This window comes from Rhamphochromis longiceps, linkage group LG14 (assembly GCF_057381845.1).
Source record: "Rhamphochromis longiceps isolate RC_006_pf linkage group LG14, R_longiceps_female_GT1.1, whole genome shotgun sequence".
Taxonomy (NCBI): Eukaryota; Metazoa; Chordata; class Actinopteri; order Cichliformes; family Cichlidae; genus Rhamphochromis; species Rhamphochromis longiceps.
Window position 1 is genome coordinate 10,831,156 of NC_140570.1, and position 12,134 is coordinate 10,843,289.

The window sequence follows — 12,134 nt, forward strand, 5'->3', positions numbered from 1 at the left end:
AACAACAGTACTAATAAAAGTAAGAATACCATCATGTTACATGATCATTCTGAAACATGTCATTACACATTAGGACATTTACGTTTGGAGCTATAAATATAGTTGAAAATGCGGCCTGTGCACTGTTAAGCTACTTAAGTAGCTTTTAGTTATAGTTTAAGTAAAACTACAAAATACTGTACCCCAGGCACTTATACAACTCATGGTCATTGGTGCACTGGAGGATAGGAGAAGAAGTGGGGTAGACAGGTCGCCAGTCTATCACAGGGCTGACACAAAAAAGCAATCATTCACACCTCATTTACGCCTACGGTCAATTTAAAATCAACACTTGGGGAGGAGGGGAGGAAGCTGGGCATTGTGACTGCACACAGAAATGCCCCAGCCAGTCAGCGGCTGTGAACTCAGGATAGTGCTAACAACTGCACCACCACACCACCCACATATTCATTAATTCACTCCTCAAGAAACCAGCAAGTGCTCTTTTTGTTACCCAGAGCACTCCCTGGCGCCTTTAACATGTGCCACTTCCTACATTAAAATACAAGTCAGCTGCACATTACAAAACTTTCCTTTAGAAATGCATTACACACGATCATTTAGAAATGCACATGACGAAACTTATTTACAATGAGTTATCTAATTCCAAACAACAAGTCTGCTTTCTCTCTGCGGTCTGGGAGCCACAGGGCACCTTCCTGTTTTGGACCAGCCTGGATGCAGGAACTCTTTTCCACCATGAAGGGGTGCTGTCTACAGTCTGGTGAGAGAGCCTATGGACCAGAGAATAAAATTAACTGCATCGAGCTTTGAAATGTTTCCTTTCGTTTTACTTAGATTATCCTTATGTTAAATTAGCTCTATGAGTGGATTCAGGTAATGCATCTTTCTATAAATGGTGTGAGTGACCCCGCTTATTTATCTTTTTATTCTTTCGCATACATACATTTAGTTTTGCATAATTATTATTATGTCACTGTGCAGGTATCACTGCACGCTTGTGGTGGGGACACAGTGATTATGTTTTCGTATGAGTGCAGGCCAGTCACCACGGAAGTACAGCTAATCGCTGATTTAATGATTCTGTGTTCATTAAGAGATCTTATCAAAGCCTCCTCAGAAGGTCAGGGCCATTTATCAGCATTATAAAGACACCTACATCTCTGGGGGAAGTTAAAGGTTTGCTTGTTTTTTTGTTGTTTAAGTACACGTTTTTAGTAATTTATCGAAGACAAAAACAAAAAAACCCAGCCAAAATAGCTAATACAGTGCCTGTGGACGACCGCCATAATGGCTGTAATTTTTCTATTTGGGATCTCTTCATGGCATTCAGCTGTTAGAAACTGTAGTCATATTTTTGTGAAACATACTCATATCAGATGTATATTTGTATTGCAGTGGAATAACAAAGCGACCGTTGTTCTCGTCCGCCATTGTAAGGGTAAAGCGGCGTACACCTTTAAACACTTTAAAAACCGTCTGCTCATACAGAACGCAGCACTTTGCAAGGAATCACTGAATCATGGGAACCGGAGTGATAATGCGCACTTCTTTGTCACCAGGGCAACCACAATACGTTTCTCTGGATGAAGTCATTTGTTACGCCGCTCGTTACTATGGTTACAACCTAGAGAGGGCGCTGCGGAAGAGCTTTCTACGTAAAATGACGCAGGGCGGGGGCGTGCCCGCGATGCGCGCTGCGCACGGCTGCTTGTTGTTCCCGCAGAGAGGCGAGAAGATGGCGGCCGTGTCAAGCGGAGGTGCTGCTGGGTCCGCAGCGGCCGGGATTACGCACTCTGCCCGACCGACCCACGCAGGCATGGGCTCCCAGAACCGAGCCCAGCCATCCTCCGGGATCAGCCACTCCGGTCGTACCAGCACAGCCACTGGGTGCATCACAAATCCTGGCCACACTTCAGTCCCCAGGCCACCCCCAGCCCGAGTGGGCCACTACGAAATCGAGCGGACCATCGGGAAGGGAAATTTCGCGGTTGTTAAACTGGCCACACACATCATTACTAAAGCAAAGGTAAGACAATTGATGTCCGAGTATCAGAGGTGAACAATTATAAGTTGTCATTGATTTATTCTGAGCCTTTTCGGCTGCTTTAGTAGAATGACGGTGGGGCCTTCAGGCTCGGGAGACAGCAGCGGCCAGCCCGCTATGGTGACACCGCTGCTCGGTGTAGCGGAGGTCCGCTCGACACGGGACACCACCGTTAGCTACTGGATCCAGATTTATTTATCACAACGTAAATAATAGCTCGCATCTATCCACTTGTAGTGCTTTTTCTGAAAGCTTAAAAGGCCCGAGGTTAATGTGTAGCAAAGCGCAAAGGACAGAGAGAAGGGTATCGACGAAGATAAAAAAGACGAGTCGATTTTCTAGTAGCTAGCTTAGCTTGATGGCTAATTACCCGGTTAGTACAACTTAGATACCTCTGAGAAAGATGCCAGTCCGTCAAGGATGAAAGAAAAGTTTGGGCAATTGTTTTTGTTAAGTTAACCGTGAACTTCCAAACTTGATAGGTTTGTGTTTGGCCCAAGATTTAATATCCCTCTTAGGAATTCCCCAATAAAGTACCATCGAAACTTTGTCACACTATATTATAGGAAAGCTAAAGACTGTGGGCTTTAAAATAAACTTAACTGTTTAAAGAATTGGGTGAACAAGCTACTTAACATGTACCGTTTCGCGTAAAGATACGTTCGTACACCTTAACCAGTTTGTTGGAACATTTTCAGCTGTACATATCAGATTTTGTAGTACTAGATATCAGGTTTAATAGCTAGATGACAGCGCGTTGAGTCCTCGTGGACAGGAAAATATTGACATTGGCCAAAAAAATGAAAGTGTTTTCAGAATGGTCACTATACAGTTTTAAGTGGAACATAAACGCGTTTGCATGGTGTGTGCGACAGTTTGAAATATACTGAACGATTGGCATAGTTAATGGCAGATGCTACTGTCAGAAAATTAATGAAACACAAAATCATCCTTCATGAGTAGATGCCTTTCAGCCTTACACTGAAGTTGGCCGCAACTCAGTGCTTTAAAAAAATCTTATTGTTTGCGACACGTTTGGGGGCATTACAAAGAAAAGGCAGCACTCACAAATTCTGAGTATTGTTTTGAAGTTTTGCTGACCTATCGCGTGCGGTGCCTGAGTTTTTGTAAGGCTTTATTTGTCTTTGAGCAGTCTGTTGCCACTGGGTTATCAGCTGTGTTGGTAATGTAACCTTAAAAAGTGCCAAACAAATCAGAAGGCCTTTGCTGGCATATTTGACAACAGATGCGTCATTGAGGTCTCTTCTAATACTAACTGTGATTTGCAGCAGATTAGTATAGCAGCGTTAAAAATCCTTCCTTAGGTTATCGGGAGTATTGGGATCAGTAGTGATCGATGTGCAGGTGAACACTCAGGGCTTCGATTACTGAAAGCGGTGCCTGCAATATATGATGAAGAGCCTTTTATTGAGATGATATAAATAGAGGTATGTCAAAGCTGCCAAGTGTGTAGCTTTACCTTGGTGTTTTTGTTGACATACACACAGACGAGTAGACACGGGGCATTTGGATGCTTTGCGTCACATAGAGACTGAACCCTCCATTTAGTTTCATGACAAAATACACAAGGGTCGGTGAGCCGTGGAGATGTTTTTAATCCTGGGGATGTTGCTCGAAAGACTACCTGTGTGTGTGTTTGACTATGATATGTAGAGGCCAGAATTTATGGGAGATGTTGTTAGTTTCCTCCAATAACAATACAATGTCTATTGTTTTCACTTGTATTGATGTGTGTCTGTCTGAGCCTGAGAGATGACAATCACTGAGAGAATGAAATAAGCCCTGTTTTCTGTCTGTTGATGGTTGGTCGCAGTAACCTCATAATTTCCACCAACAATCGCAGGGGTTTCAGCGTCCCCACTTGGCTTACGGATATCAGAAGAGTAGCAGCGTGCTTTAACGTGCCCGTAGTTATCATGAATATGGATATGGTAATCAGCCATCAGATGAAATGCGCACGGGTAGCTTTGTTTCATGGCCCAGGTTCTATAACGATCTGAAGAGAAATGCTGACTAGTCATAAACAGCCTAACAACTCCCCCCGTTCTCAGATGGAGCTGCGTGATATCCTGCAGTGCAGTCACACAGAAGAGGACCTGGATATTTATACTCTGTGGCTCACAAGCACAGAAAGGGATGGTCCCTTTTCGAAGCCTCATTTCCCCCTCTGATGTTTTATAAAATCTGAGCAATTCGATGGGCAATTAGTTCAGAGTTTAATTTCCCAATAGCACTTCAACTTGGGTTTTTGCCGTGCACATTTGTGGAAATCTGGGGCTTTTGGCTTACATGCTTAGTAAAACGGAGGCAGTCACACAGCACAGACCTTGAGAAGCAAACAATTGGTGTGGTGCACCTTGATGTCGTAATAGTGAAAGTTCATTTCACCCAGACAAGATCAGTTTGTGAGGTGGAAGTCAAAACAAGAGAGTTGTTACACTCACGCAGTTTGTGTCACATGTTGCTGCTAGCATTGTGGATAAATGTTGGCTTTACTGCTCAGGGTATCCACAAACATCCTTGCTAGCCGTGGCTCATTAATAAAACCTATTAGTCCTCTCTGATACTGTGACACTGTAAACTACCCATTGTAGACTAAATCTGTTACTCATAGTTCTGTGAATTTTGGGGACTAAGTAAACTGTGACCCATCATTGAGTTTTGCTTTTATTTTTAAATTCTTTTCAACTATAGCAACAATAAGAGCCATTTGATTTGCCCTTATTTACAAAAATATCCAATGTGCCTTCATCTAATAGAAATAATAATAATGAATATGTAAACATTTAAACTAGCAAGCAGGATATACTCATGTAGTTAGGTATAATAGGCATTAACTAATGCCTAATTAACGTCTATTAAGATGTAACTAATTAAAACAATTCTTTGGTCAGTCATTTTATAAAATATAATTAACACTGTACTTGTTTGATTGCTTGGCCTTGAACATTGCTCCTCAAACTTTTCTCAAGCAACGCATGACTCGATAATCGAATAATGTAAAAGCTAATTCATCAATTATTTGAAAGCTTTTACCTCAAATAAATATGAGAAATTTTATTTGAAATGCTACATCTGTTCATTTAATCTTGGTCACTGTTTTCCCACGGACATTTCGGAGAGTGTCAGGCGAATTAAGTTTTAGTGTTTTCGGACTTTATACTGTCTCATATGTAGCACATAGTAGATTTAGTCCACACTAGATGTGCTCTTGCTACAGCGCTGTTTGGTTTAGGTGAGGTTGGTGCCTGATTGGAGCATACATAGGACAGGACCGGGGACACCCACAGGCTTGCTGCGGATACACCTGGTAGCTACCGATGTGTTCTCACTTAGGTTTGATAAGACACAGGAGCTAGCAAGTAGAGCAGGGCGATATGGCCAAAAATATTTATCTCGATATATATTTGAAAATTTGCGATAACGATATAACTGATGATATAATTGATACGAGACAAAATACAACTCCACAACATTACTAGCGCAAAAAGACAACCTTCCATTTATTTTCACTTAAACAAGAAGCTGGTTTTTATGTACATTAAAGCTTTATAAAAATGTAACAGTGCAAATGCAAATTCCTTGCTGAAAGTTTAACCAAAAGGCATTTCCAGTAGAAATGGGCTGACATATCCTGAGCATAACCATGTATAATATCCACTGAAGTTAAAAAGAGGTGCTTTGCAACATTAAACTGCAGTGTGCAGTACGTATTTTTTGGACCATAAGGTGCACGGGATTATAAGGCACATTAAGCGAAATAAAGCAGTCAGATAAATCAAACTTTATTAAACTCATTCTTCTTGCTTCCTCCACTTCTGTACCATTGATTCATTAATGTTGAATTCTCTGGCAGCGGCTCTATTCCCATGTTGTTGCAGTACATTAATGACTAACCTTGTATTGTGGATGGATTATCTCAGTTGTTCTCCTGACTGAAGTTTGGTCCGTTTACAGCATCCTGCCATGCGATTGCATTTGTCTCTAACTATCCGGAACCTTAACGTTAACTTTTATAAGTGGAAACGTGTTAGTGTTCATCCTCCAGCTTCACTGTTTATGTTATGCTAACATAGCTGTGTCGCTAGCGATCACGTAGCACATCATTATATACCAGCTAGCCTAACTTCAGTAACCCTACAAACGTCACTGCTGTTTAGTTTCCTGTCTTCATTTATGTTGGAAGTGATAACAGAGCTGTACGTTTGAATTTTTTCAGAAATCTCTCAGTCAGAACATGCAATATCATGCTTAGGTAACTAGCGAGACTAGCGAGCTAACTTCCGCTAGCTTCCTGCTAACTTCTAACTCCGTTAAATGTAATAACTTTTGTTTTCATGGATGCCTGGAAGTTAAACTTCATAGTTACACCTGGTAAAGCAGCAATGCTGATCGTTTTATTAAAGATGAAAGAATTTAGACAGTTTTTAACTCTCAGTGATGCTGCAGTGTTCGTTTGACCTGAAGCATACGGAGTTTAGGACCCAGATTACTCCCAGATTTAAGAGCATCTTAGTCCGACAAATATGACAATAACGACGACCGCTTGCATGTTCTGCAAAAAAATGTGCTTTGTCGTGTATCTGACGGACAAACACCAAACCAGTTCCACATCACTGAAGTTGCACCATTTTTACAAACCAATTCTGGTTCATCTGTTTCACTCAACAATCGGCCATGTGCGTATGAAAACAAAGGCACTGCGCATGCGCGTTTTACTCATATTCTATCGCGATATTTCATTTTCCTATCGTTGCCTAACATTATACCGGTATTACCGTGAACGGTATAATATGGCCCAGCCCTACTAGCAAGTCAAAGAGAGTTTTAGGTTAGACTTTCTGATCTTGTTTATTCTGATACTAAAACAACATTTAATAAGCAGTTAATACGCGTTTATTCTCAAATGAAAGAATGAAGATCCAAACCAGAAGGGGGTCTAACTTTGATATTGGGTCCACATCAAGAGTTTACAACTGGCATATCAAATGATATGAGATAATTCCGTGTTACAGTAAACACAGTACAGGAAACAGCCGGAGCACTGCAGGTTGAGCTGATTTGAAAAGACATTTCCAGTTGCAGAGCTTACAAAGTACTGCAGTGTTGATTCTGTTTTAACAACCCCACACTGTAGGTGATTTAGGTGACGGTGACTGATGTTTTTAAGCTTTTGTTCTCCAATAGAATCCATCCCTATCTCTGCACGGCCATCTTTGTGATGCACTGTTGTCATTATCAGTCGCTCCACACCTAAAGGAGTCACCTTAATGTCATTTGTTCAATTATTTATATTTCTGAAGAATCACTTATTCAGATTCCTCCAAAATTACCACCAGCTTTCCTTCCCATGTTAGCAATACACACTCACTGAAACGCAAAGTGTTTTGAAAGAGCACTTGCTGAAATGTAAAGAATACATAGACACGCACACTCGTTTTAAAGTGTGATCTAAGAAAGTAGTAAGATCACAACTTTAAATTGCTTTCTATTAGAGCAGGGCGATATGACCAAAAATATTTATCACGATATACATTTGAAAATTTGCGATAACGATATAACTGACGATATAATTGACACGAGACAAGATACTTTACAACTCCACAACTTTATTAGTGCAAAAAAAAAAAAAAAAAAAAATCAACGTATTTTCACTTAAACAAGAAGCTGTTTTTTATGTGCATTAAAGTTATATAAAAAGTTAACATTGTAAATGCAAATTCCTTGCTGACAGTTTAACCAAAAGGCATTTCCAGTGGAAATTGGCCAACATATCCTCAGCATAACCATGTATAATATTCACAAAACTTAAAAAGAGGTTATACACACACAATACCGTAATACTATGCTGAAGCACAGTACGTATCACTCCGCGAGGCTCCTGCCTACGGGATTTGTAGCTTAGCAAAGTTGTACTAAAACATTTGACTGTTTTTCGAGCGTCGTGTACAACATAAAATCGTTTCGAGGTCAGTAAACACAACCAGAATTCATACGTAAGGCACACGGGATTATAAGGGGCACTGTCGATTTTCAGAAAAATCGAATGATTGATTTTAAGTGTGCTGTATTTTCCAAAAAACACAGTAATAACGACGGCCCGCTAGCATGCGCCACCAAAATAGTGCTTTGTTGTGTATCTGACGGACGAAAGCTAAACCAGTTCCACATCACTGAAGTTGCAGCATTTTTACAAACCAATTCTGGTTCATCGGTTTCATTCAACGATCTGCTTTCGCCTTTCTCATTCTCTGTCGCCGGCACCCTTTTTCTGCCATGTGCGTATGAAAACAAAGGCACTGCGCATGCGCGTTTTACCCATATTCTATCGCAATATTTCATTTTCCTATCGTTGCCCAACATTATACCGGTATTACCGTGAACGGTATGATATGGCCCCGCCCTACTTTCTATGTCAAACTGACAAACTAAAACAAATATGTTTAATTTGTAGATATTTGTAAACAAAATGTCATGTCATTAAAATCTTGAATACATTTTATAAAAAAGATTCCAAAGAGTGATTTAGGATTTATATAGACACGATGAAAAACAAATGCATATGTTGCTTGTATATCATAGAGATGGACAATTTTCCTGTTAGCTTAGGACATAAGGGTGCAGGCTTTGAGGTGGTCACCTTGTGTTTACAGTGCAGACCGCTTTAACAGGTGGCAAATTTGCACATCCTTTTTGCATATCCTTTTAACAGTGCCCGTCAGATGTTTTATGGAATTGACTGTTTATGCACATTTAATTAATTAGAATCAGTGAAACGTTTCATCTTTGCTACTACAGTGTCTTTGGTCCTTGCTGGTTTCTAGGTAAGAGGTCATCGCTAATAATTTATTGATGTGCGACCCAAGGACATATGATGAACTCGGAGTGCAGAATGCAGCACCAAATAGTGTCCGTTTTATCTGCATGACAAACCTTTATTTATTTGAATTGTAAACATGGTTATTGCAAATCACCGATCACAACAAAAACCTCCAGTCTTAGTCTGTGTGATGCTTTAACAGGCAGGTTGCTGGTTAAATTTGATTTGAATGTTATATGCGTGTGTGTAGCATCATGATGAAGGAGGTGTGATCAGTGGTCTTGTTTGATCTGGTTAAAAATAAAGTCGAGTTGGGCTTTTTCTGCAGCGGGTTGAGTTGTAGGCACAGGAAGCCGGCAGTTAAAAATCACAACTCTGTGCCGTCATCATCCAAAGTGCTGCTTGTTGTCAGCGGCGACTGTGTGTTGTAGGGCTGCTCAATTAATCGAATTTTAATCACGATTACGATCTGGGCTTTCAACGATCATTAAAAATGACTGAGCCGATTATTAGCCCCTCCCTCATTTATCCGCGACACCTTAAAGGCCGGTCCGTGAAAATATTGTCGGGCATAAACCGGTCCGTGGCGCAAAAAAGGTTGGAGACCGCTGATTAAGAGGACCCGAGGGAAGCTCGGAAAGCTAAGCAGAAGTTATTTGGAGAGGAGAGTGACTGCTGTTGGTTGAAAAGAGTTTAAAAAAAAAAAAAACTTCAGTGGTGTTGCACACTATTTTATATTATTTTTTTTAAAGTCATTGTTAACCCTTTAAAGCCGGTCAGAGCAGCATGCTCCGTTTTGCGTAACTATTTTTAAATCCCTGTAGAACCTGAACCGTGTAAGCTAGCGCAATAATTTGTTTTGCATATGAAACCGGAGGAGTTGTACTTACATCTTATGCCATCAGCTTGTCCTCGGTCACGGTTTCGTTCCACATATAGCTTTGCAAAAATTGCATAAAAAGCGCTTGCAGGAACAAAAACATAATATTCCAGAAACACGCTTTGCCGTTCCTATCAGCTGTTCGTAACACTTCCCACAGTGAAATGATGCACATGCTGTTTTCTTTGCAAATTTGCATCATAGGATTGTTTTTTGTTTTTCCTGCAGTATATAAAAATTGCTGTATCTCCAAAATAAAACTATGAAGACACTCAAAATAAATTTCCTGTGGTGGGAAACTATTTTTTGCAACTTTATTGTATTTAAAGTTTTGAGGGATAAACCTCTTAAACTTCTCCAAGTAGAAATATATGTAAACAAAACAAAAGCAATTTTCAATTTTTTTTTGTAGTTTATTGCACTTTTTTGCAATTTATGTAATTACTATGCACTTAATGCATACATATTATTAAAATATGGGCTATAACAGTTGTATTGATGTATAGCAACTTGAAATGCTCCCACAAATGGCACTACAGCATGTAAAAAAAATAAATAAAAATAATATAAGCTCTGGTGGACTTGGTTCTATAGTAGGTCTTAAAGGGTTAAATAAATATCGTCAAATAATCGTGATCTCAATTTCAGTGAAAATAATCGTGATTATCATTTTTGCCATAATCGAGCAGCCCTAGTGTGTTGCCAAGGCTCCTAGTTGGAGAAAGGTCGCTTCATTGAAGTCTTAACTGGTTTCCATGGTTTCAGTCGTGATGATGGTGGTTCCAGACCCCAACCACCAATTTTGAATGCGAGTGATTTACCATTGGCTATGGTCTTTGTCTGCCATGAACAAAGTGCGCTTCTATTATCAGACGGACTGGGTCCTTGGTTTCTTTGTCATTGAAATAACTGCAAAGTGTCATGATAGGTACACGGTGCTGTGTGGCACACCCTGACCTGTGTGTTTCTTAGGGAAGCAGGCCTTTCCCCATGTCCTTCTGTCCTTTTTCCTGTGTTGTCCCCCTTTTCCTCCCCTGTGCTCTTGGTAAGAAACAAGCAAGAGGAAGGGGGCCGACAGGATGGCAAGCGTTAGGTAACAGGCCTAATGTACTGTGTAACAATTTCACTCACTCCCTCAGTACACTCACACACAGCTCTCAAAGATACAGCAATCCTTCTCGCTTTCTCACAGACACACATACACATGCCCGAATGTGATTTCATTTGGGTGAGTAATACGACAAAGGCTACGTTTCTGCCTGACTTATTTTCCTGCCCTGTAGTTGTCTTCTCCCGCGTCTCAGTGAATCTGCAGCTTCAAAAGAGGAAGAACACGCACCAGAATGTGTGTGACTGTGCGGCGCACGTTTGAGGGCACTCGAGGCTTCGTCAATACGATCACATTGTGTTCCTGTCGAATTATAAAATCAGCTACGGCTCTGCCTCAGAGTGCATGCAAAGTCCCTGTTCTGTAGCCTCTTACCTGTATGATGGATAAAGCTCTCACACACAGGGCTTGTAGTTGGCACTGGTCCTAGTAGAAGAAAGGCTACTGCATTTAGTTGTACTGGTTTCTATATCAGTGGAACCATCAGCTCAACATCAGGCATTATCAGGAGAAATGTGTGTTGTTTCTCCAAGGACAAGTCTAATGGTTGTGTGCAGACAAACCCAAGGAGAAATTTTGCTTCATGTTACATGTGTGAATACAGTTTATGGAGTGTTTTTGGAGCAAAGGGAGAACTACTAACTTCCAGTTACTGGTTGCACTTTGGAAATGGGTGAACGACTCAGTAACATACTTTCAGAACTTAGCAGGAAGTAAATGGTAAATGGCCTGTATTTGTATAGCGCTTTATTAGTCCCTAAGGACCCCAAAGCACTTTACACATCCAGTCATCCACCCATTCACACACACATTCACACACTGCTGATGGCAAGCTACATTGTAGCCACCTGGGGCGCACTGACCGAGGCGAAGCTGCCGGACACTGGCGCCAATGGGCCCTCTAACCACCACAAGTAGGCAACGGGTGAAGTGTCTTGCCCAAGGACACAACGACCGAGCCTGTCAGAGCCGGGGCTCGAACCGGCAACCTTCCGATTACAAGGCGACCTCCCAACTCTTGAGCCACAATCGCCCAGTGATTACTCCTTTACTCCCTTTTTTGCTTTGATGGTCACAGATTTGCATAGGTTTGTGTCTTTGCATAGATGGTCTAAGTAAATGCCAGGAGGTAGTTTCTAGTGCTGAAAAATAAAGCCGATGCAAAAATGCCAAAAACTTGAGTTCCCCAGGTGTTGCTTGAAGTCAGCTCCAAAGGTCTGTCACTGTAGACTCCAGTCTTATAATGCCCAAGTTTACA

The 12,134-nt window shown here is 41.0% G+C and overlaps 1 protein-coding gene across 4 annotated transcripts in view; it reads left to right on the forward strand.

Annotated features, from left to right (window-relative positions):
* Positions 1-1,648: 1,648 nt before the first annotated feature.
* sik3 (SIK family kinase 3) overlaps positions 1,649-12,134 on the forward strand; it is a 40,002-nt gene continuing 29,516 nt past the window's right edge. For all 4 annotated transcript variants that reach the window (XM_085380961.1, XM_085380963.1, XM_085380964.1 and 1 more), the window contains exon 1: positions 1,649-2,029. In XM_085380961.1, the coding sequence (XP_085237087.1) occupies positions 1,664-2,029 (366 nt within the window). In that variant the 5' untranslated portion in view covers positions 1,649-1,663. The remainder of the gene's footprint in view (positions 2,030-12,134) is intronic.